The sequence below is a fragment of the Xylona heveae genome (assembly GCF_001619985.1).
Source record: "Xylona heveae TC161 unplaced genomic scaffold L228scaffold_3, whole genome shotgun sequence".
Classification (NCBI taxonomy): Eukaryota; Fungi; Ascomycota; class Xylonomycetes; order Xylonales; family Xylonaceae; genus Xylona; species Xylona heveae.
In genome coordinates this window covers 93832-118311 of record NW_017264195.1, presented here as the reverse complement: position 1 = coordinate 118311, position 24480 = coordinate 93832, and the positions used below count along the sequence as shown (strand labels likewise).

Sequence of the window (24480 nt, the reverse complement as noted above, 5' to 3'; positions counted from 1 at the left end):
GCGGTTTCTGGCCAAATTGGCCGACATGTCGTTCAAAATAATATCAAGTCTAACTGACGACAATAACCTCAGACCACAACAGCAGATGTACTCTTTTGAGCCACTCAGCTACTATTAAAATCCTATCAAATCACTCTATATACCTCCGTTACGCGATCTGACACTTTTTACATCTGGACCGCGGGCGGGGCGTGATCATCATGGACTTCAAGGCGCTCATGTCGCGAGAAATCGCAAAGTCACAACCATCCAAAGACACATCTACTTCTTCTTCATCTTCCAATAACAAGGCATACGTCAAACGAGCAGACCTCGAAGCCGAACGACTAGCGAAATACCAAGCCGAGCAAGAAGCCATAGCGGCGGCCAAAGAAGAGCGCGCCCAGAAGAAGCGAAAGCTCGAAGAAGAGGAAGCCACACGAAATGCTGCGCGCGAGGAGAAACGGAAACGCCTGGCCGAAGAGTCTCGAAAACGGCGCGAAGAAGAAGCCGAGCGAGAAGAGCGCGCACGGCGAAAACGTCTCGGTCTACCAGAACGGCCGTCGAGCGAGACACCAACCGGCACCAGCAGCGCGGACGGCACACCTCTCCCAGAAGACGAGGACATTCCCGACGATGAACTTGTTTCGAAACTCCGCGAGCTATCAGAACCAGTCACTCTCTTCGGCGAGTCGCACAAGCAGCGCGTCAGACGTTACAGGCGACTCACAGCAGCCGCCAAGTCGCGGGAGGCTTCGTCCACGCCACAGCCCGGCGGACTGACGTCTGCAGACTTGCCCATTCCCACGACACTCATCCTGGTGCCAGAGAAAGAAATGAAGGTCCCTGCGCTGCCGCCCAAGGACGACAAGGCCCGGGAGTACTTGTACAGGCAGCTCGCGTCGTATTTTACAATGGTGCTACGAGAGTGGGCGGCCGCGCTGGCGAACCGGCCGGAGAGCGTGAGGCAGAGTTTCCAGGGGAAAGCGGCATTCAATGCCATGTTGCAGGCAAGAGAGAACATGCGGCCGCTGTTTAGAAACTTTGAGAAATCCGACCTCAAGGATGATTTGCTCAAGCCGATTGTCGAGATTGTGCATGCTGCGCAGGAGAGACGATATGTGGATGCGAATGATGGCTATTTGAGACTGAGTATTGGAAAGGCGTAAGTCCTTATTAATCTCCCAATTTTTCCGCTACTGCCCCAGTGTTTTTCCTGCCTATGGTTAATCGTGCTTGTGCTCCACTCTTTTCATTGCATGGTTCGCTCGTTTCTCGCCCCGATGAAGCCAGACTTAGAATACGAACCATACTAACACGATACAGGGCATGGCCAATTGGTGTGACCCAGGTCGGCATCCACGCGCGATCAGCCCGCGAGAAGATCAACGAGGGAACAGGAGAAAGCCAAGCGCACATTATGAGTGACGAGGCCACGCGCAAAATGCTCCAGAGTATTAAGCGCTGCCTCAGCTTTGCGCAGACCCGCTGGCCCCCCGAGGACCAGTTGCAGCTCATGGGATAGTTTTTGATGTACAGTATCGTGTCTCTATTGTATGCGGTTGATGGTAGATGTCTATACGAATAATATATGCATATTAAGCATCCTAAATTCTCAATTATTTTATTCTATTTATTTTATTTTTTTCACTTCATGTGCTCTCATATATCCTCTAGATACATTAGTTATCGAACCTATTTTGATTTGTTTGTATATTTTTATTTCCATTTTTATTTTCGTCGACGTCGACGACTTGGCTATGGAATCCTTACCAAACAAACACTTCGCTTCTTCAATGCTTGAACGTTCATCCGTAAGCAAACTCCAGAATTTCGTAAGCATTCAAATTATTATAATCCTTAATCAACAATATCTTATTCTTTCAACTAGCAGCCCACTGTAAAGCTAAGTCCTAGCAGTGTCAACAAAACCCGTTCCTTGTTTCACGCGCTCGGAGTTCGGGCGACGGCGCTTGGCGGTTATTCCCGACAGCTTCACTTAAGTCCTAGTTAAGGGTTCAAAAGCCTTTTCCAGCGCGGGCCCCCCAGCCCCGGCAAGGCCGACAACTTACGGAGGCCTCTTTAAAGGCAGAAACGCATAAATTATCCTGATATCCGCCGTTGTCTACGGCGTAAAAGTCACCGCTTTCACCGATTTGACCGGCTTCACCGACCTACCGACCTACCGACATACCGACCTACCGACATACCGACCTACCGACATACCGACCTCCAAAACAGATGCCAGGGACGGATTGCTTACGGTTCTTTACAAAGCGTATTATCAATACCCCAAAAATCAAAGCCAAAATCTATGGCGGAAGATGACAATCGATACCCTGACAACTTGACGCGATGCTGCCTGGATCGCGAATTAATTTTACCTCTGGAGCCTTTAACGCTAATTCAGTGACCGTGGACCGTTTACAAGGAGGGGGAAAATGGCAAGACAAGAAGCCCATTGTGGGTAGCTTGATTAGGTCTAGTCTCAGCATAAGCTCACAAGCGGTTTGTTTTTGTGGCCCCCAATTGATTAAAACCAACATCGCGCGAAAGAGGGGCTGTAGTAGGTAGATTGGTAGGTATTCGGTAGTGCGTGATTGTGAGTTACGAGTATTTGAAGACCATGATGGCCCCTTGAGAATGTAATATCAGTTTTCAGGTTCATTCTAATCCATTATTCGAGCTGCTTCTTCATCGATTTTGAGATCATTCTTCTACGAGACGTCAGCAAATCCCAATTGAGACCAAAGACGTCCTGAATAAAGGATCACTTCGATACAATTAGACCAGCAAATACAAAGTCAAGTGACAGGAAAGCTATACGAGCGGATTACAGCACCACAAAAATACCCACGCAACGTTCCAAGGGAGCCTTGAAATAAAATAAAATAAAGAGAATGGCCAGCCCACTTCCGCCCCCGCGTCTAGTTGCTACCGCGCACGATGCGGCTGGCACGTCAATCATTGCATCAGATGCTCCATTGCAGACCTTTTCCCCATTCGGGCCCAAGGGAAGCGCATTTGCAGTCATTCATAGCGCGCCGAGCGTGCCGGTTTCAAATACGGATCTCCAGGCACCGCAGCAAAACACTCTCCCGCGGGTCCCGCCCCAGGGTGTCATTTTTACGACGGCGGACATTCCGCCCCATGGTGGTGAAAGCCCGATTCATCGCACTCAAAGCATGGATTATTCCGTTGTCCTTGCGGGAGAAATTACCATGATACTGGACAGCGGCGAGGAAAGGGTCATCAAGGCGGGAGAACTGATTCTTCAGCGCGGCACTATGCATAGGTGGAGAAATAATTCTAACGAGTGGTGCCGCATCTTGTTTGTCATGGTGGGAAGCGAAAAGATTGTGCTGGAAGATGGAAGAGTCTTGGAGGAGACGAATATGCCCCCTCGGGCGTAGGTTTGAGTTGCAATTGTCTTGGATATGTGGAAAGCTATTTGATTGAAGGGAAAAATTGAAGGATATCAGTTGGATATGCAGCTTGTACATGTATAGCACATGTGTACTGGGTTTGAAGAATTTAATTTGATATTGCTGCTTTAAGAATGCCGAATGAATGCATTTAGTAGTGCTCCAGTGCTGATGATCTAATATTCAGAGATAATGTCGCCTCGTCGCTTGCCCCGCATTTCGTATTTGCCCTGCAATAGCCAAGTCATACATCATAAGCAAATGTTTCTCGTGTAGCCGCCAAGGGAAATTATGCCAATGAACACGTACGTCTGTCTTGTAACCAAGATATAAAACAATCGACGGCACAGCAGCAACGTAGACAAATGTCAACCACGCCGTTCGACCGGTCCATCGAAAGTACTTATGGCGGTTGGTAACCATTGCTAATGATGAATTAGCCTTCATTGATATCATCCCCTGTATTGCTATGATGCCCATCACATACCCGCCCATTTCACCAACGCCGGGTCCTGGGCAAGAACTAAAAGCCATTGCGTATTAGTAATTATTTCGTTTCGATTCCAGTGATGGTTCAATACTCACCATTGTGATTGTGGCCTGCCATGATGGGCAGATTGCTTGGACGATAAGCTGTGTGAACGATGATAGCAGTGATAACAACGCCCACTTGGCTTCAAGTGTGGAGAATGTTGAGCTGGGGAAGTGGATCACCCGCTGACGATGCAGTGCGGGTGCGGTAAGCGAGCAAGCGCGCATTGTCTTGATCGTCGCGGAAGTGGTCGCTAGTCCTAAATTGTTAATATGCTTATTCAGCTACGTCACTTCAAGCCATTGTTTCCCGGGCCTCTTTTCATTTGCAAGCTTCTTCGAGGGTTCGCAGTCTTGCAATTGTGACATTTCACCTGACGTCTTGTGAAGTTGCTTCCTCTTCTCTATGCAATGCATCTAATGCTATAATAGGCTTTGTTCAATTATGATACGTACGTTTCTTCCTCTGTTGAAAAAGCGAGGTAAATTATTGTTTACCGGTCAACCAAGGAAGAACATCAGCCAGCGACTCCATGCAGATTGGAACTCACATGATGAATTTTTCAAATATACGAGGGGCCGCTTTGTGGCAAATGAGTCTCATGAAATGGCGATGCGGCACACTAGATTCAATATGAACGAGCTGGCAAAGCGTGCTGCAGAAGCGGCCGGCGATGCACATACACAATGCGTACAAGTTGAAAAATTTTCGGACGGAATGTTCAATAAATCTTTTCTTTTTACAATGCAGGATGGCACACAGGTTGTGGGTAAAGCCCCAAACCCGAACGCCGGGCTTGCGCACTACACGACTGCTAGCGAAGTGGCCACAATGGATTTTGTAAGTGGCCTTCCATGCTGATCCCTTGCCTCTTACCTAATGCCCAACTGCAGGTCCGGAATAGACTGGGCACACCGGCGCCAAAAGTGCTAGCTTGGAGCTCGAAGGCGAAAGAAAATCCCGTAGGCGCCGAGTATATTATAATGGAGAAGATTGCAGGAGTCCAGCTTGAAGAAATTTGGCCAAAGTTGGATATCAAAGACAGACTCGAGGTCGTGAAAGCTATTTCAGGATACCAAAAATCATGGATGTCCACTTCTTTCGCTCAGTACGGAAGCCTATATTACTCATCCGATATTTTTGAAAATTCCGAAGGATGCTCTCTTATCGGAGAGAATGAATCCGAAACCCGAGAGCCTCGTTTCGCGGTCGGTCCCTCGACAGGTCGAGAATTCCTCGATGATGGAAGAATGGAATTGAACTTTGACCGAGGCCCGCGTAAGGCAATTTTTAACATGATTTCTACAAATGGCACGCTGAATGCTGACCTGACTTTTTTTTTTAGGGAGCAGCGCGGAACAATATAAAACGGCGATTGGTCTCCGGGAGCTTATTTGTGTACAGGAAATCACCAAGCTGCCACAGTCATCAATATCACTTTATGGTCCCGGCACATATTACCCTTCTCGCTCACAAAAAGTAGCCGCGCTAAACACCTATCCTCGCATGCTAAAATTTCTTCTACCAACTGACACATCAATCTCATCCTCTTTTTTATGGCACCCTGACCTTCACGCCGAGAATATATTTGTTACCCCTGAAAGGCCGTGGCAGGTACTGGGCATCATCGATTGGCAATCAAGCGAACTTCTGCCGCTCTTTGATCACGCTCGCCAGCCATATCTCCTCGACCACGATGGCCCTCCTATAAGCGGTATTGATCCCCCAGCGTTTCCGCAGAATTATGACCAGCTAGATTCTGCAGAGCAAGATAAAGCTCAGAGTCTGTATTTAAAGATGTCGCTCGCAGCCTTATATAGAAGATATACTTACACCACCAACGAAAGACTCTACAAAGCTATGGAGTTTCGAGAGACCACTAGTTTTGACATGATGTTACTGGCCCAAAACCTTCTGATCGACGGGGAGGCACTTTATCAATCTAGGGTGCTTGATCTAGAAGGCGAATGGTCGAGCCTCCCAGGTGTCCAAGCTTATGGAAATCCACCATTTCCAGTACAGCTATCAGCTGACGAGGCTGCTTCGATTGAGCAAGACGTCTCTGGTTCTATCAAAGGTATGGAGCTAATGCGCGACTTGAGGAAGCTGTTGGGTGAAGCATGGCCTGAGAAAGGTGTTGTACCGCACGATCAATACGATCAAGCTAAAGCGCTTTTGAAACAGGCGAAAATGGAGACGATTGGGCGAATGGCACATTCTGAGGATGAGCGAGTCGCTTGGAGCAAGTCATGGCCGTTTGACGATTGACTTAAGAAAACCATTGCCTTGTTTTGTCGCTGACAGTCTCTAACGCGAAACAATGGTCGCTGCCGGGATTATTGAGTCCTTGGAATATTTTCAACCACTAATAGCACAGCACAAAGATTCCTTTCAGCGCTGCAAAATCCTGTCTCGCCTCTATTTTTTTAGAGGGCGGAGCACTGACTAGAGAACTAAAGCGCATGCAGAGTGCCTCCGATCCTTGATATTTTTATTTTTGTGTGTCGAGATCCTCGACAAGCTTCTCTACTGCCGCATTCGATGAAGTGGTATCCGTACTATGCCTCTTCCTACAATTTGCGGGAGACTTTTCTTCGCCAACTGCTTCAGTGCCGCCTCAATTTTATTTTCTTTGACCAATGAGCTAGCCGCATATTCCATACACTTTATTCACTTAAGAAGGGATCGAGCTAATTCTAAGATTCTAGTGGTTAACTCTGGCTATCTGTAGGATGCCGTTGCTGATGCAGATACCATGTCGCCAAGGCAATTGCACTTGCTGAAATGATTGAGAGCCATCGTACGCATAAAGTAGATATATAAATTAGTAAATAAGCTCATAATCTGGTCCTAGATTTAAGGTAGTCCACTAATTATTTAATTTGATCTGTATTTGACGCTCTGACGTGTTTATGCCAAAGCGCATCATAATTAGCATTCACAGTATATTTGGCCGTATTTACACTAGGACTTTTATTCTTCTTAACATTCTGCAAATCAATACATTTTCTTTCCCGGTAGTTATATTTGCTGTTCTAAATCTTCTGCCGAGGGACGGTTGGAATTGTTTTGTAGCTCTAATGGTTCAATGCAGGCACATGGTTCGCTAGCGACTCTCACATCCGAGGTTCTCGGTGTTTTGTAGGCGCTGTGCCGGGTGATCGGCGGCCGTACACTTGGTAACTTATCTTACGTCAAGGTGTTTTTTCCACCAAGCTTACTGTGTCAATTGATTGACTCACTCATCGCGATTTTAAAAAGGCAGACGTTACTTTCACTTTATTCATTCTCATATAAGGTACTTACTAGACAACTACTTTTATTTGCACATTTCCCAACCAAACCCAAAGAAACAACACAACATGGCAAGCCAAGCTCCGGCGGAGCACAACTTCAAACTCACCCTCCACTGGTATGATCGCTCGTGACGATACACCGTGATTTGCTACTGACCGAAATTTGTAGGTTGAATCAATCTCGCTCCCAGCGCATCGTATGGCTTTTGGAGGAGCTCAAGCTTCCCTACGAGGTCAAGCTCTATGAACGCAACAAAGACTATCTTGCGCCTCCCGAGCTGAAAGAAGTTCATCCGCTGGGAAAGTCTCCAGTCATCGTCCTTGAAGCACCAGCGCTATCAAAGCCACTCGTCTTGGCTGAATCCGGTACCATTGTCGAATATTTGACTGAACATTTTGGACAATGGCTGGCCCCCAAGCAATATGCCCCAGGTAAAGAAGGCCAACTTGGCGGAGAAACCGAAGAGTGGCTTCGATACAGATATTTCATGCATTATACGGAAGGAAGTTTGATGGCAATCATGGTTGTCTGGGTTATAATTCAAAGTAGGTTTACATATCCAAGCTATGCTTTAGCTTTCTTAAAAAGTCGATGCTAATAACATGGGTTTCTCAGAGATCAAAAATGCGCCAGTGCCATTCTTCATCAAGCCGATCACGAATATGATCGGTGGAAATGTGGAGAAATCGTTTACGCAGCCGAATTTCGACAATCATTTTGCTCTCATTGAAAGTCAACTCAACACTTCCCCGAACGGAGGAGACTTTATCTGTGGAAAGGAACTGACTGGCGCCGATATTCTAATGATCTTCCCTCTAGAGTCTGCTGTGAATCGTGGAGTAATCACACAAGACAAATATCCCAAGATTTGTGATTATGTCAGTAAGATTCAGCAAAGGGAGGCCTATCAGCGAGCTAGTCAAAAGATCAAAGAGATTGAGGGATCGGACAAGACCTCGAAGATCTGATATGGCTGTTCCTGCATTGTTATGCTCGGACTAATAAATGTCACCTCATTTGACTTTGTACCGTTTTACAATTAAACTCAATAGCATAATCATCTCAGCACTATTAGAGAAACGGTTGAATTAGTGAATTTAAGTACCTTCTAATGCAAAACCTTGATGTTAGCCCAGGCTTTTCTTCATAATACTGAGGAAAACGCATTGCGGCCACACATGAGTCGCGCTTAGGTGTGTCAGCATTTCGGCTCAGTCAGCAGTACTGCCACTGCGAGCTTGACGATATTGTGGTTCTACATAGGGCGAATGATCTAGACTTTCTCTGTGGATTGACTATAGTAGAACGACTCTGCGACTTTCTTTGAGAAGAGTGCGGAAGGTTTCCTTTGAAAATGGAACTCGTGGAAGCTTCAAGCTTCGCCGCTGATACCTTAGGGCCGATTGGTCGCTTAGTCACTGTGGAGCTGAAGCTCTTATCACTGGGGAAATCATTCCCCGCTGAGCTCTTCTCCACAGCTCTTTTTTTGTTTTGCAACAAAATTTTAAGCCTCCCAAAACCGAATTTTGGGATTAGAGTGCTTTTAAGCTAATGGATTACCTTTGTTTTATTTCTTTGAGCTATTGATTATTGTGTCACAACCGTCCTTAATTCAGCAGCTTCGCATCACGTGTTTTCACACGCTTGCTGTCACCATGTCAGGCATTCAGCAAGATAGCGCAGGGTCTAATGGATCAGATGTAAGTATATAAGCTTCAGCTCTTTCTTATACATATTGCTTAACGGATATTGTACCAGAATCCCTCGGCATCATGGTCCGGCACTCCTGCTGCTGAGACCGAACAACGACAACAACAAACTCCTAACGCGGGAAGTTATTATGAGATGGACTGGGGCAATTCAATTTTGGGGCCACCTGACTTTTCAAATTTATACCAGCCACAAGGAGTGCTTCTTGAGGATCCATCTGATCAGAGAGCACCAGCGCAAGGATTCACAATCCCTAGTCCAGTAGTCACGTCGTCAGGCGAGCAAAGTAACCCAAACACTGCACCGGACATATCTGCTGCGGCCGCTAGATCGCATGGCCATAATCAACTCAAAAGAAAAGCTGATCCAAATATCTCATCAGGATCAAGGTCTGCTCCTTCAGCCACTCCAGCTATTTCGATTGGAGAAGATGCCCGGGGTCCTTCACAGAAACGAGCTACAGTTCATGCTCCCGAGGATGAGTCTGAAGATAAACTCACGCCAGAAAACCCTTCCTCTTTCTTCCCAAAGCACAAAAATGAATCACGCCCTCCCAGCTCGTCACTGCAAAGCCTAAAACCGGTCAATGGGCTGCGCCCTACTCCACCCCGTCGCGCTTCAGGTGGGGAAGGAGTTTTGATCACAGATCCGCCTGGAATTCTAAGAACGATTGATGGAAAACATCATCTCGAAACTGATTTGGCATTACCACACGACAAAGTATTCCCAATTCAAATTGGCTCCGAATTGTTCCGGCTTTCGGGTGCATCATTATCGTCCGATGGTCAGTATATCTTGCAAACGACATGCTATGGCGCCCAGCTGAGAGGCTTAGAGCACCCTCTTACTTTTCGCAATTCTTCCGCAAACAACTGGAGGAGAGCGGCGATAATGCTGAAAACATAAGAACTCTATACATTGATAGAGACCCAGTCGTATTTCGGGATATCTCGCTTCACTTACAAGGTTTGATACCTGCCGACGAAATCTTATGCTGGTGCTAATTTCTGATTCAAGGCTACTATGTGCAACCAAGAGATGTGACACACTACGTGAAGCTGTTTTCAGATGCTCAATTTTATAGCTGTAAGATTTTCTGGGGGAATCCACTTAGACGTGCATTCTTTGTTGACCTACAATTCAGTGCCCAGGTTGATATCGCAGCTTTTCGAGTCGGAAATATTTGTTGAGATTGGAGGACGGTCTTTCCAGATCCCACGTGATATTTTTTCTGGCCCTGGTGATTCACCAAACTTCTTTTCACTTGGATTTGGTCTTTTCTTCTCCACGCCAGCTCGAACATTTCCCGGTTTGGATCGGGTCGGATTGCTTCGTCCACCTTCTATCCAGCCTCCAAATGTGCCTAATCGGTCAGCCGACACATTCGCCGACCTAATTCATCTTTTGCGCGGATATCCTGTGCATATCCGAAACGAAGAACATCGTGCCGAACTAATCCGAGATTGTCGGTATTTCCATCTGCGTGGGCTGGAACAGAAGCTCATCCCACATCACATTAGCTTCAATGCTCAGCGCCATCGAAGCGAGATTGTAATTCGATTGGAAGATGTGAAGCCCTCGGGGATTTTGGTCAAGGATGATCCTTTACCGGCGGTCAACCAAGCTTCACCAATTGCCTGGGTCAATTACGCCCGACCCTTTGCCGATGGAGCTTCGTATGAACTCGTCCTTCAAATCAGCGGGGAAAGCACACGGCTAAACGTTGGTGCCCGCCGAGCAGATTTTCATGGCAAGGACAAAGCCCGCATTAGCAGTTTATTTCAGGTGATTGCGAATAAAATGAATCTACCAGTCAATCAACCTTTGGGGCTCTTGATGATGTCCGGCGGGGGCGTGGCGAAGCAGCCTGTGAGCCCCGGAAACACACCTTTGAGCGAGGACTTGGTCAAGATTCAAGTTGATAAGCACGCAGACATTATTCTAGATGGCGAGCCATATCGGATGGACCATGAGGTGGATGAGGATGATTCAGGCCTCCCCACTTCTGGTCCTGCCGGTACGACGCCGTCTCCAGGATGGTCCGGACCTCGGGTCGGGCAGTCCCCAGTGTCGCAGGCAAAGGCGGGTAAAAAGATTAAACGAAGGGATAGCAGAGAGGAGGCTGGTGAATGGATAGTAAGAACTGGACAGTGGCGCTTGCGCGTGCAACCGTGTCAAGAAGAAGCAGCACGGGGTAGAATGGAACTGGTCTTGGTGGCAGTCAAACTTGATGCATACAGTGGCCAGCTTGGAAGGAATCGCCAGCGACCATTCTTGACATACTGATACCAGACATGTTTTGAAGACTCTTTGGACTGCGCCCTTCTAGATTGCCTATATAAGCATTGACGCCAACTCCTCGTTGAACACCATATATGCATCCACTATATTCTTCCAATCACACATACATATTCACACCATCTCTGCAGCAAACACGTCGAAATTGCGAATAGCTTCTAGGAGTTTTTAAACAAAGGTTGAGCACCGAGAGTTACTCTGGATCAAGGTCACGTGAGCTAATGGGGCTGAATCTCCATTTGCGTCGCCGCTGAGCTCTTCGAACGCTAAGCGATTAAGAGGAATATCCGCTAACATAGCTGCTTTACGGAGTACGAAGTACAATACTTGCATTATGTCAATTGTGGAGACCTAAGCAAGGCCTGAGACAATGTGACGATAATAAGGTGGTCGGGAGAGGCGTGTGGTACGTTTATCGAATCTTGTATCCGTCTACCGGAGGAGGCTCGGGACTCTTGGTGGAGTAGGTACGAAATGATTAAGGTGATCAAGGCCATAAGTGGAAGATATTGTATCATTGAGAACAGCTGTTTGACCCTAGACAGCCTACGGGAAAGGTTGGCGTGTGCGCTGTGGAGTACAGTGGGGCACGCACAGCATAATAGCATGGTATTACCGGAGAATGAGCACGCGATGATGCAAAAAAAAATTACCGATCCCTACTATGAGAGTTTCATCGACAAATCCGATCGCGATCTTTATGGATTTTCCAGTCTTTCCCGTACTCGAATTTACTCTTGCCGTGAGAAGCTGAAGGATGTGGGGTTTTGCCAGGAGCGGCATGGGGTTGACGTCATTTACACTCAATCATGTCCACTAACGCTTTCGTCACTTTGGCCACTCCAGAGAGCTCAAACATCAGCTTTGCGTTATTCTCAGACACTCGGAGAAAGATATTTAGTCCCTGAGAACCACCCTTTGACTACGAACTTCTTCAGATCAATTCATAGCTCCAAAGTCCTTCACACATAAACCTCCATAATCAACACTCTACGGAGACTCCTTTAGTTTCTTTATATCAATCCACACAAACAATCAAAATGTCCGCCACCAGAAACACCGAAGCTGTTGCTCACCAGACTGGTGAATTCAGCGCTCACGTCCCTCGCGCTGAGCCCATGACTACCCACGGTGTATGTGTTTACTTTCTTTGATATATTGTTGACTTCTTGAGCTAACAACCTACAAAGCACCAACCTGGACGGAAGTCTGGTCCCAATGACAACGTCGAGGAGTACCACGCTCACACCCTCCCCGCGGGTACTGCTCCCCCGGAGCACACTTTCCAGTACCAGACTCAGGGCGCCATCCCCGGCCAGGAGGCTGGCGAGCTCACCTCTGCTGCCGACACCCTCGGCGGTGCCACCTCTGCTGACGTCAACACCGGCTACGGTCACCCTGGCCAGGGTCAGACCAGCTCTGAGAAGCACCATGGTGGACAGCACCATGCCACCAAGGCCAAGGAAGGTCTGACTGGCACTGGTGTGTCTGGTCTTCCTGCCACCAACAACCCCGTCCACGGCCAGCACTTGGACCGCCCTTAAATGGGTTCATCCACATTCCCTCTGGATTGGGAGCTGAGCATCGGCTGGAATATTTTGATGCTCACATGGATCGGATTGAATGAGATTCAACGGGCTGGTCCGGTTGTGCTTAGCAATCCATCCATGTCCTAGTTCATCTGCAATGCTTCGGAACGTTAATACGGAGTTGAGGACGTCTTATTGTCGAAAACCATACTTTATAGCTGCGGATTACTTTTTTCCCTTCTTCTACCGTGGCAGGGATCGAGCATTTTCGTCAAAACATTGAGTTGACGTAGCGTGGAAAAAGCAGAACCATTGCTTAGAGCATAGTGCTCTGTGTATTATAATGAATCAACGAGTTACGTGGCATTCAGAATTTGTCGTCTTAACTGTAAATTATGGCTGTGACATGTATGTGAAGTGAGCTGTGTGATTAAAAGATCTCCATCTTTCGTAACATGTTGTCGCGACATGAATTCGAGTTGGAGTTAGTCCTGGATGTCCAATTGCATGACAGAATGAGATGGAAGCTCATTTTGTAAAAAGGCGAGAAAAGTCAGTGGCCTCGATACTCTTGAACTTGAATTTAATTATCAGCGAACATCGTCGTTCAATTTCTTTGAAACGTTGTCTTGTTGTTAGACATGACGTTGATGATTTGAATCATTTATTCGGAGCGATAGATCCTTGGTGTGCCGAGAGTGTGTATTTAACTGATATTGGGTTCGATTCCTAATGGCGCTGGTCCAATGGTGGAGTTGGTTATACCGTTTTTCTCCTGATTCAAAGATAAGATGATCAGATAAATACTGGCTTCTCTATCAATTGAACAACTCTGAAAGACGAAAACGCAAACAACACCTCTGCTTTTGACAATGGCATGATATGAGGCATGTCTCCTAAGAATCGAGGAAAGAAGGGCAAAGGCCATCATCGATCATCTGCTTCGCGCTCGGGCTCAACCTCGGATCTGCTCAGTCTGACGCCTCTCGAATCTAACAGCCATCAGACTCCCTTGGATGCTGTCCAGAGCTTCGATCCAACCCAGCATGAGCAACTTGATGAGGTTGTAGCTTCTTCACCGATTTCATCAGAATCTGCGTCATCAGAAGCAGATGGCGACATTGAGGTCCCCCAACCAGACGGCGATGTCTTGCACCGCCCAGGCCATGTGAGGCAGACGTCAGGCTCATCTCTGGGACGGAGCACACCACATGCCTTTGCGCCTCCATTCTACAATCGACCACCAACACCATTACCTCCTTCGCCTTCGCTGACATCTCTGCTTCGCCCGCCGTTTTCTGCCCAAACATCACGTCCAACCACGCCCGATAGTTCTGATGCCGAGACGCCTAATGACACCGAGGCTGTTGTCGCCAAGTCTGCCCGTACCGCCACGACAGTGCCTCGAGCGAGCCCAAAAGTTCCCACTTACGAATACTACGGATTTGCGCTGTATTTAGGGTCATCCCTTGCCTTTTGTATGTGTAAAGACATATCCATGGTTCCCTTTTCGGACTTTCTACTGACCAAACAAGTGATTTACCTCCTCTGGTCATATCTACCGTCTCCATTTCTACATCAACTCGGCATTCATTACTATCCGAACAGATGGTGGTCTCTTGCGATACCTGCATACCTCGTTGTCACGGTTCTATATATCTACGTTGCCTTGGCGTCGTATAACACGGGATACTTGACGCTGCCAATGTCGAGTATCGAGAATATTGTTGACGAAACCGCGAACATTGCCGCGCTTGATAGCAAAGGCCGTGTCCGTTTGCCGAATCGCAATCGAGAGTCCAAAGCTGGCAAGTTCTCAGCCAATACGATCGGAATAGAGTTGGATGGGTACGAAGACGAGACCACAAAAGTGCCGTGGCGGACACTCTGGGGCGATGGCACCAATGCGGTCATGGATATACCCGTTGGAGGCGTCTGCGAAATTTTGTATGGGGATGACAGAGATCCTGAATGGGATGATCTCGTGGACCTTGAAGATCTTGATGATCTCGACTAGCGTCTTGCCCCTTGTTATATTGATTATTATTATTATACTTGCTTATGATACCCATTTGGATTGATAACGTCTATAGTTAATGGCTTACTTGCCCTCCCACCACTTTCATGTTGAGATCATTCGACCGGGGTTAGTGACTGACGAATATGTGTACAACTGAGCAGGAATAATATGCCATTGCTGTTGAAGATCATTATGGTCCAGAGAGTTCGTAATCGTGGAGATGATTAACCCCGTAGAAAAACAGGTAAGCTGGTGGAAGTACCGTAAGGAAAAAAAAAGATTATGAGAAGGCAACCTTTCAATATTTTTTGATATGCGTCCAAGCTTAATAACTACCTGCATGCTCCTTCAACCTGGGACTGTTGGACTCATTTACGTTTCGTCAGTTTACGTTCATTCAGTCCGCCGTAGCCTGCATGTTTAGCTCCGACCTCCGATCTCAAGATGCGATTTTGGCAAAATAATTCCACAGAATTTCACATGCTTCAGTTTTTCCTTTTTCTATTTATTTCGGCCAATTTCTCTTAGCGTATTCAATTTTCTTTCAAAGGCCCACAAGACACATGCTGCATTGGTTTTTGATATCTCAATAACGATAATTGAACCCCGCAAGGGGCACAGGTACTCAGTCCAGCGGCCGGGACAGCTCGAATTCAGGAACCTTGAACCCAGAATAAAATGACGAAGAGGCACCGCATAATTCGAAAAACGTAAAATGTCCCTCTACTACGACGCAGCGCGCATTCTTGAAAGTGCCGGCGATGCAGGTGGATCGCTCAAGTCACGAATCTACAACCAGACCAGCAAGGCAAATGAAAAAGGCAGCGGCAAAGATGGCAGCAAAAACAAGTCCAATCCCGCCACGATATATGCGCTCGTTAGCCAGACGACCAAATGGGCTGCGCCGCTGAAGGAAGTCATTGAGAAGTCTGGCCTCCTCGATATGGAGAAGAAGGTATGCAACCTTACAATATACCCATGACACTACTAGAATCTTCAAAGTTCAATATATCTAACAGACACAGATCACACCGATTCTCGCCCTACTACTCGTACACGACCAACTACTGTCCAAAAAAGGCATTGCGGCACCGGCAGCACATCCGCTCAAGGTCGCTATCACGCGGCACAAGGCGCGATTACAAGCGGAATTCACAAAGGCGCGGATCCGGCGGCGATTCCCTACGGTCGAGGCGTGGAAAGCGCATATCGAGGACGGAGCAGAGGATGAGCAGGCCACGGGCGTATCCAATGGCGCCGGGGAGCATACAAAAGAACAGAGTAGATTGAAGTGGAGACATCCGCGCTGGGTGCGTGTCAATACGCTGCGGACGACGCTGGAGGAACAATTGAAGACCACGTTTGCGGGGTATACGCAGGTCGATAATCTGGAGACGGTACTGCAAGTCGCGAATACAGCTAACCCTGCTGCCGCCACTACGCATCAAAAGCCTCAAGGGTCAAAGAAGGAGTCTGCAGATGAAAAACCCCCGCTGCATATCGATCGCCATGTACCAAATCTCCTCGCACTCCCTGCTGGAACAGACCTTACAAATACACCTGCATATCGACAAGGCAAGATTATTCTCCAGGATAAAGCCTCGTGCTTTCCGGCACTCCTGTTAGACCCGCAGCCCAGCGATGGCGACTTGATGGATACATGTGCGGCCCCGGGGAACAAGACGACGCATCTGGCTGCCCTGGCTACAAAGAGCAGGGACAGTAATCGTACTCTGGTCAGCCAACGCCCTTTATCGCATGATGATTCCGCGCGGCCAAGGAAGCGCAGAAAGGCGGGGACGGGTGCTTTTGCAGATACAGACAATGCTTCCACTACAAGTACCGCCGAGTCTACGTCTCAACTGTATCCCGATCAAAAAATCACTGCTCTCGAACGCGATAAGCGCCGCGCAGTGACACTGCAAAAAATGGTCACTTGGGCCGGTGCTTCTCCGTCTTCGTTCTCGTTCTCGTCCTCTTCTTCGACTTCTCTTACTTCTGGCACTACCCCCGGTGCAGTCCCATCTGTGGATGCAGTTAAAGTAACAGTCCAACAAGGCCAAGACTTTCTCAAACTCAACCCGCTCGATCCGCAGTGGGGGCGCGTCGGCGCCTTGCTTCTCGATCCCAGTTGTTCTGGCAGCGGCATCGTCGGCCGCGAACAAGTCCCTACTCTTGTGCTTCCTGTTCGATCATCTGCCTCTATTTCTTCCGCCTTGACTTCTTCCGGTAGGAAGCATAAGCGCTCTCGTCACAGAACCCCTACCTCTACCTCTACTACTACCGCCACCACCACTACTACTACCAATCCGACTACCACTACCGCTACCGACACTACAACCAACGCCACAGTCGACGAAGATGACGCAGACGCAGACGCAGTAACGCAAGACCTCCTCGCCGAAAACGACGCCGAAGATCCCCAGTCTCAGTCACAGTCCCAGCTCACCGCCCGTCTTCAATCCCTCTCGGCCTTTCAGCTCAAACTGCTCTTACACGCCATGCACTTTTCCGCCGCGCGCAAGATTACGTATAGTACGTGTTCGATCCACGCGGCGGAAAACGAGGATGTTGTCGTGCACGCCCTGTTATCTGACGTTGCAAGGACAAGGGGTTGGAGGGTCCTGACGAGGGAGGAGCAGGTCGAGGGGATGAAGAGGTGGGATGTCAGGGGAGATGTAGATGCTGTGCTGCGAGCACGAGCGTTAGAGGGTCAAGAGGAACTTGACAATGGGAAAGAAAAGGATGAGAGGCTGGATGCTAAGAGTATAAGCCAGGGCTGTATACGCGCGTATAAAGGCACAGCGGACGGGACCATGGGGTTCTTCCTGGCGGGGTTTGTCCGGGACGGTGATGCCGACGCCGTCGAAGAAACTGTCGAAGACCCGGGCGCCGACGGGGACTCGGTCCAAGACCATGAGACCGACGCAGACACAGTTGGTGCAGTCAGCGCGGTCGAAGACAGGGATGCGGATATGGATGTGGACGGACGGAATGGACAGGAGAATCGTAATAGAAAGGCCAATGCAGATGCAGATGAGGAGGACGGCATTGAGGGGGATGGCGACGAGGACGAGGAGGAGGAAGAGGAGGAGGAGGAATGGTCAGGATTTAGTTCAGACTGAACACGCTCATTGCTCACCATCTCACCGCCTCGCTATAATACCTACCTATTATAATTCCTACGCATTATACCTGGCAATTTATCACTGTGTCCGCACCTATCACTGCTTCATCACCTCAATCATTGCCTCAGCGCCTCTATCGCCACCTACTATGTATATAACTCACTACCTTGACACTTTATTTACATTTGCATTTTATGCTTCACATTTTGTATTTCTTTGTTTCTGCATTTTGGTTGTTATTACATTTCAAAATACCAACAATAGACGTCACGTAAAATGTAAAATGTAAAGTATAAAGTACTAACAGAATATGTAATGTAAATGTATAGCATTAACAGGATGTATAATGTAGCTTACTCATATACATTGTACAATTTTGTATATTATATTATCATTCTGACATGGTAGGTACACCGTACAGGATACTGGATACTCTAGGTAGAATGTAGAATGTACCTGTAATGATAGATGTAAACCAACAGGACAAATATGATGGTAGATGTACATGGACAGAATGATATAATAATAGATGTAATAAACAGGATGATATAACGATAGATATACCTAGAGTTACTAGACAGAAAAAAGTAAAGGGGCAGTACTATATATAAAAGTGTTTAAATGACACTCTAGATATTGAGAAGCCATGTAATATGCTATGCTAGAAAGTATACAAGAATGGTTAAAGTAGTGAATTACTATTTTGATATAACAAGTAGTGAGATAGCTAGTAGTAAGATAGCTAGTAGTAGCTAGTACAGACTCCTAAAGGATGATTATGTATGTGTACGATAGGAAATTGGAATATGAAAGACACGGAAGAAAGATGAGGTGTTATAGATGATGGACCATCATGAACAAATTGAGAAATGAACAATGAACAAGGCTATACAACAATCGCGCCAAGATAGCCCAGATCAGTCAACAAGTCATCCATGCCGGAAATATTACTAGGAATATCCACGTCAAGCGTGGGCTTATCTGATGCGCTAGAACCAGGGCTATCCTCAAAGACGTGACTATCCCGCGACCATCGACGGCAGTGATCATCGTGATAGTGGGGAGTGGGAGTGGTCTTGACTGGCGCAGCAGGCTGGAACGAAGACGAGTAATAGCTCAGAGGAGTAAAGGCTGATACTTCCGTACGTGTCATGGGCGATGTGAATGTCGATGTCAGCTTGGACGCCGGTGAGGTGAATGACGACGTGTTGCGATGTGATGTCGGTGTGTGGAGAGTTTCTGAGACGTCATGGGAGGCGGAAGCGGTTCGGTTGGAATGCTCCGGTTTGGAGGGACGGGTTGCGTTGGCAAAGGGTGTAGGTCGAGGAACGGCCGGGTAGTGGTATTCCTGGTGGAGGTAAAACGCTTCTGGGTCGACATCTTGCTCCTCCACTTTTTTGGTAGGCGTACTACTGGATTGACTGTGCAAAGGAAATGAAATGTGGTAGTCGGGGAGATCTAAATCAACCATGAGAGGAATTGAAAACTTGGAACGCGTAGACGCTTCGCGGGTGAGACCTGATTCCTCGGCAAGAGATGGCTTGCGAGGTGTAATGTCTGGATCCCGGGATGCATCATTCTGCACTGGATCGGCATCTGAGCCTGCAGATTGAAAGTCAATTTGTGCGTCCAGATCTCCACTGGTCTCCTTCTCCAGAATGACTCGCGGGTCCTCATTCGGCTGATGCGTAGCTCTCTGCTGGCTCGTATCAATGCGCAGGCCTGTCAGAGACGACAAGGTATCCGTGCTGTCAGTGATAAACGCCGGATCATTGGCATTCTTCGCTGTCCTATCCACTAGCGGAATATGCTGGCTGAGACAACCAGCTTGGGTCTTCAACCCTGTCGCATCTATTTGATCTGCCTCACATTCTGTGTGCTCGCTGAATCCGTCAACGGACAGTGCTGGCGTGGTCTGCTCTGAAAACCCAAAGTACGACTGCGGGCTATATGTGTCATCTGTCGTCGAACCAATGTTTGGAGACTCGAATGCAAGATCGCCCTCGACACCGAGCGTAGGGCTGACACAGGTCGAAGCAGGAGAGTCAGCTGAAGCAGCAGTCGTAGTGGTCCAGTCCGAGAAATGGCTTTTGAGTACAGGCCGAGGTGAAAAGGCAGGGTTTTTCTGAGCTGGTTGGGGCTCTATGGCTTTATTCTCGGCTTCAATAGCCTCAGAAGGAACAAAACGGCTCGCTTTGGGAGAGGATTTCGATCGCGGACGGCAGTAGTGTACGTTGTGAGAAACGGAAGACGGAGTGTCGAGCGACTTTGAGCGTGAGTGTGACCGGGCCCACACAGTTTCCGGAGGCGGACTTTGCGGGACCGCTGGCAACCGTTTGTTAAGCAGATCAATAGCGGAGAATGTGCCTTCGGGTGTAATCGTCGGTATCCTCGACAGTTTCTCAGACGAGCAAGGCGACGGGCTCCGCACCAATTCATCTCCAATGTCTTCATCCTCCGCAGTATAATAATCACCGTCATCCTCGATTTCAGTGGCCTGAGATGAACTCTCAATGCTCGCGAGCAGTGTCTTTTCAGGCTCATCGAGCAGGCCAATCTGAATTTCTTCGCTGCTCAACTCGGACAGGTTTCGATCTGAGCCGGCAGAGCTCCTGTCTTGGTTGGGCAAAAAGTATAATGGCAGTCCAGGCTGCATGGCGCTTAGCCCTTTATATCGACGGGTGAGCGATTCGCACTCGCGTCGAATCGATGCATCTGGAGGATGTGACCCGAGTGGTGACGCGTTGGCGAGGTCAGGTCTGTATGAGGACTGCGGGCGTGTAGAATGGTGGGCAGAAGGTCGGTGACTCCGCTCCCAGACTGTCGCATCTCTTCCTCCTGTGCAATATATTGACTCCAGACTTGCACGTCGGCCAATTTGCGGCTCGTCGTGTTCCAGAGGGTGTGGCCATGTGCCCCACTGCATCACTGCACCCGCAGAATGATGGCTTCGGCGACCATCAACGCTGGGAGAGGATATACGAAATGGGACCGCCGTTGCAATTTCTTGCCTCCTGTTCGGCCTGCGCAGGAGACGACTAAAGTTGATCGGTTTGCCCTTGGAGACTTTTGCTGTGCGGGAATGCGTCGGAAAACGTCCACGACTTTTCCGACTTGACCGCCTGGACGATGTAGAAAGCCTTTGCTCTTTAAAAGGTCGCGGTATCGGGGGAGTTCGCGGGGCCAAGTACTTGTCTTCGGGATTCATCGTAAAGGCCGGCGCAAAAGTATACTCTTCCACGCCACCAAAATTCTCGGCTGGGCTCTCAATGGGCATGTCCAAAACATGAACCGGCTGGCCCGGTAGAAAAGGACAAGCCGTGGTGAATGATTGGCCAGGATTGTGATAATCCTCGTCACCGTTGAGCTGGTACTGCAATTTTGGATTAGATCAGGTTCCATAACTAGACAGTCCTCTACTCACATAGTACCAATACCGCTCGCCCATTTTCAAGGCACCGTTTCGACGTTGGAGAGTCGCCTGCGAGTCTCCGTCACAAATGATATCCTTGAAAGAATGACAACCACGCCAGTGACCTCTGCCTTTGCGGAAGTCTTTTTGCATAGGATAGGCGTTGGCAAAGTTGTCCCAGGATCCGCGCAATGCTGCCGAGTGCACTGTGCTGGGAGTTTGTCTAGGGAAGTGTCAGTCGACTGGGATGAGGGATGGATAACAAAATCAACTTCAGCGTACAATAAAAAGGTGACCAGGGCGGTGGACTCCATGGTAAGGATACAGGGTATATTAAATAGAGACCGTCAAGGCACGCCAGCGTGCAATTTTGTTTACCCCACAACCTGGAGTGTGGAGTGATATGATGCAATCCTGGTCAAATTAGCAGTTGCGGGCTGCCGATCCGATAATGAGCAAATGTCGGCGCTGGCCAGCCAGCCGACAAGAAGAGCAGTTCTGAAATTGTTCTGCGGTAGAATGATATCATGTTAGCCGGGACGCCAATGGGACAAGTCAATTCGGCGCCGATCAGCTTACGTTGAATATGCGTGGGGTTGCGCGGACGTTTTAGAATACTTTGACCACGAGTAGAACTTGATACAAAAAAAAATTGGAAATTTGGCCCAGTGACGAAATGGCGCTGCCTGGGGCACACACGCGGTTATCGGCGTGCTCTGATAAGTGCTGATGATATAAAACTGGGCGTGTATCTGCTTGACGTGTCTGCCACAAGCAGGACAGAGGGACCGTCGCGTCGTCAGTGTACGCGCAGTTGGCGTACAGAGATGAGGTGACGTTGAAGGGTCCAGTAATATGGCCAATGGAGGCACGAAGCGCCTTGAGTCTGGAGGTGGTCGAGTCGGCGGCAATTGACACGCCACAGTAGCCGCCGAAGTATGAGTATGAAATTTCGATGGCCGGGATTTATAGACCAAGATAAATAATAATGTGGGAAGGATATTTATGAATTATATGAGATGAGATGAAAGATTGCCTTCTGTTATAACATGCGCTGTATATATGGTCCTTGCGCCAAGGTGTGATGACTTTCAGCGGATGATGATGATACGAGTAAGAGATGGAATTCCCGAGACAGCAGAGTTAAAGATACAGATAGAGATACAATGGGATCAAGAGGAAAATCAACAATGAGACATGTTTCTCCGCATCAACTCCGCCGGTGATAGGGCTGGACAAAAAAAAAAGGTGTGGAGGGAGGGGAGAGAGGAGAGAGAGCAATAAGAGGCAGCGGATCAAGTGAGTGGAGCAACAAGAATCGGGGAGACGGCCATGACGGCGACAAAAGGATGGGGATGATCGACTTTCGATCGACCGAACATGCTTGGGCCGAGTGGACTAAACATCCATCAACAGGATTATTATTCTTCTCTCGCAGTGCATGGTAGTAGTAGTACGGAAGGATGAGAAGTTAGCTGAACAGTTTAGTGCGGTGGATCAGCTTCATCTCCAGCCGAGATGCCGGCGGGTAGGGATCAGCAGTACGAACAACATACTCCGTAACTGACGAGGGTGAGTGATTCCACGGAGAAGAAGTGTATGGAATGGGATTTGTGGTCGAATCTAAGCGCAAGGGTCTCAGCCATGTTTTTGCCATGGTCAGCCATGCCGTCATCCGACCAAGGAAAAAAGCAATGATGAGAACGGTATCATTGTTGTTGTTGTGGTGTTTCCAATTCGCTGTTTTCAGTGGAACAAGCCACAGCCACACACGCGAGACATGGAATCAACCCGGCGACTAACCGACGACGAATCATCAACTGGAGCGCCCTGATATCGTACAGGCCACTGACCCGTTGACCCGGCAATTCAATCAATCAATCAAGGAATATCCGTACTTAGTACTCTGGAGTACAGTCTTTCTCTCTCATTGTCCTATGTACTCCGTAGCATCGACGAAGATATGTGAGGGACACTTATGCAACAACACTCTTATTTCCTCCCTACTCCGTTCTCTGTACTTTGTGCAGAGACACTGCATGCAGCAAATCGCAACTTTAAACCCCATCCTTGCAGCCCTCAAACGTCCTCGTAACGCAAACGTATCAATGTAGCGCTTTCATCTCCTCATTTTTAGGACCACTGTACGGAGTACCTTTGTCAATAGCAACAGAAGGTGATGTTGAAGAAGTACGGAGGTATCTTAAGTGAAAGTCATCTCCACGATGCGATCGAGATCTCAGTTCCTCGGAGTTGCCGCACTCTGGTAGTTTGTAGATTCGTCGCGATTAACCCATGTCTGGTGTGAACTTTATGGCCCACAATACGGATGTATTACGATACAAGAACCATGGCGTCCGAGTGTCCAGCAGCTAGCTGCCTTGATACCTTCCGAGATGCGATCCCCTGCGTGGTTTACGATGGAGCTACTGCCCGCCGTCAGCACGAGCTGAATCCTTGCCTACGAGTCTCTCTCTGTGTTAGTGTGCGCGAGAGAGAGAGAGAGAGAGAGAGAGAGAGAGTAGAGAATCCCCGTTAACTCCGATCGGGTTTAGTCTCGTGTTTGACGATTTACCCCTGACTATACCTCTTGTAGCATACGGAGTACTAAACCAACTCCAACTCTCCAAAGTACGGATACCATCTGTATAATTAACGTATTGGAGTGACTGCTCTGTATTTAGACTACAAAGACACAAGGCTTACCACCATGAACCTGACAGAATATCCTTTAATCATAATGGTAATGATAATAATGATGACAGCAATGAAATATTCGTACACTTGACACTAAAAGCACATTCATTATACAATAGTTTGTGACGCTGTTAATACTTCGCAGTGGATGCAAGACAGAGACAGTAAACAAGCAAGGAGAATTATATGCTTGATCGCTAGTCTGATCTGTCTCAGCCACATTGGCCGTAACGGGCACTTGTTTTTCATATCAGGATGTCAGGTAATCAGGTGGAGAAGAAGTGCACGCCACTCGCGGTGCGCGAACTGACCAACTGTTTACTCCGTAACTATTTGACACTGTGTGGAATAAATACCAAAGTCATCTCTGATATGTTGCATACCGGATAAGCATCAGAGTAAGCCAAGGATATTAAGGAGCCATTTATTGAGAAAATAAAATAAAACAAATCA

General features: G+C 48.1%; 10 protein-coding genes across 10 annotated transcripts; 8 read left to right on the top strand and 2 right to left on the bottom strand.

Moving 5' to 3' along the window:
• The first annotated feature begins 67 nt into the window (after window positions 1–67).
• L228DRAFT_227812 (hypothetical protein) lies at window positions 68–1544 on the top strand. Its single transcript, XM_018330461.1, has 2 exons — window positions 68–1144; window positions 1306–1544. Exons 1-2 carry the CDS (start codon window positions 201–203, stop codon window positions 1502–1504), a joined length of 1143 nt encoding a protein of 380 aa, XP_018189516.1. The 5' UTR covers window positions 68–200; the 3' UTR covers window positions 1505–1544.
• A 1335-nt stretch (window positions 1545–2879) lies between these two features.
• L228DRAFT_236940 (hypothetical protein) lies at window positions 2880–3392 on the top strand (the record flags this gene model as incomplete). The annotated part of the gene is made up of 1 exon (XM_018330881.1): window positions 2880–3392. The coding sequence occupies one exon, from the start codon at window positions 2880–2882 to the stop codon at window positions 3390–3392; it is 513 nt and encodes a 170-aa protein (XP_018189515.1).
• Window positions 3393–3580: 188 nt separating this feature from the next.
• On the bottom strand, window positions 3581–4011 carry L228DRAFT_266333 (hypothetical protein; the record flags this gene model as incomplete). The annotated part of the gene is made up of 4 exons (XM_018334841.1): window positions 3581–3634; window positions 3714–3829; window positions 3892–3927; window positions 3990–4011. The coding sequence occupies 4 exons, from the start codon at window positions 4009–4011 to the stop codon at window positions 3581–3583; spliced, it is 228 nt and encodes a 75-aa protein (XP_018189514.1).
• A 531-nt stretch (window positions 4012–4542) lies between these two features.
• Window positions 4543–6204, top strand: L228DRAFT_208790 (hypothetical protein; the record flags this gene model as incomplete). Its single annotated transcript, XM_018329774.1, has 3 exons — window positions 4543–4776; window positions 4830–5214; window positions 5282–6204. 3 exons carry the CDS (start codon window positions 4543–4545, stop codon window positions 6202–6204), a joined length of 1542 nt encoding a protein of 513 aa, XP_018189513.1.
• A 920-nt stretch (window positions 6205–7124) lies between these two features.
• L228DRAFT_218233 (glutathione S-transferase) lies at window positions 7125–8348 on the top strand. Its single transcript, XM_018330179.1, has 3 exons — window positions 7125–7348; window positions 7402–7778; window positions 7849–8348. Exons 1-3 carry the CDS (start codon window positions 7299–7301, stop codon window positions 8199–8201), a joined length of 780 nt encoding a protein of 259 aa, XP_018189512.1. The 5' UTR covers window positions 7125–7298; the 3' UTR covers window positions 8202–8348.
• A 309-nt stretch (window positions 8349–8657) lies between these two features.
• Window positions 8658–11472, top strand: L228DRAFT_85816 (hypothetical protein). The gene is made up of 5 exons (XM_018336914.1): window positions 8658–8933; window positions 8992–9727; window positions 9781–9909; window positions 9961–10029; window positions 10088–11472. Exons 1-5 carry the CDS (start codon window positions 8889–8891, stop codon window positions 11227–11229), a joined length of 2121 nt encoding a protein of 706 aa, XP_018189511.1. The 5' UTR covers window positions 8658–8888; the 3' UTR covers window positions 11230–11472.
• An 809-nt stretch (window positions 11473–12281) lies between these two features.
• Window positions 12282–12785, top strand: L228DRAFT_266329 (hypothetical protein; the record flags this gene model as incomplete). Its single annotated transcript, XM_018334840.1, has 2 exons — window positions 12282–12374; window positions 12432–12785. The coding sequence occupies 2 exons, from the start codon at window positions 12282–12284 to the stop codon at window positions 12783–12785; spliced, it is 447 nt and encodes a 148-aa protein (XP_018189510.1).
• Window positions 12786–13518: 733 nt separating this feature from the next.
• L228DRAFT_281079 (PIG-P-domain-containing protein) lies at window positions 13519–14917 on the top strand. Its single transcript, XM_018335864.1, has 2 exons — window positions 13519–14248; window positions 14306–14917. The coding sequence occupies exons 1-2, from the start codon at window positions 13660–13662 to the stop codon at window positions 14785–14787; spliced, it is 1071 nt and encodes a 356-aa protein (XP_018189509.1). The 5' UTR covers window positions 13519–13659; the 3' UTR covers window positions 14788–14917.
• Window positions 14918–15293: 376 nt separating this feature from the next.
• Window positions 15294–18090, top strand: L228DRAFT_281078 (S-adenosyl-L-methionine-dependent methyltransferase). The gene is made up of 2 exons (XM_018335863.1): window positions 15294–15745; window positions 15816–18090. Exons 1-2 carry the CDS (start codon window positions 15506–15508, stop codon window positions 17913–17915), a joined length of 2340 nt encoding a protein of 779 aa, XP_018189508.1. The 5' UTR covers window positions 15294–15505; the 3' UTR covers window positions 17916–18090.
• A 714-nt stretch (window positions 18091–18804) lies between these two features.
• Window positions 18805–21644, bottom strand: L228DRAFT_236933 (hypothetical protein; the record flags this gene model as incomplete). Its single annotated transcript, XM_018330880.1, has 3 exons — window positions 18805–21291; window positions 21343–21553; window positions 21613–21644. The coding sequence occupies 3 exons, from the start codon at window positions 21642–21644 to the stop codon at window positions 18805–18807; spliced, it is 2730 nt and encodes a 909-aa protein (XP_018189507.1).
• Window positions 21645–24480: the final 2836 nt, after the last annotated feature.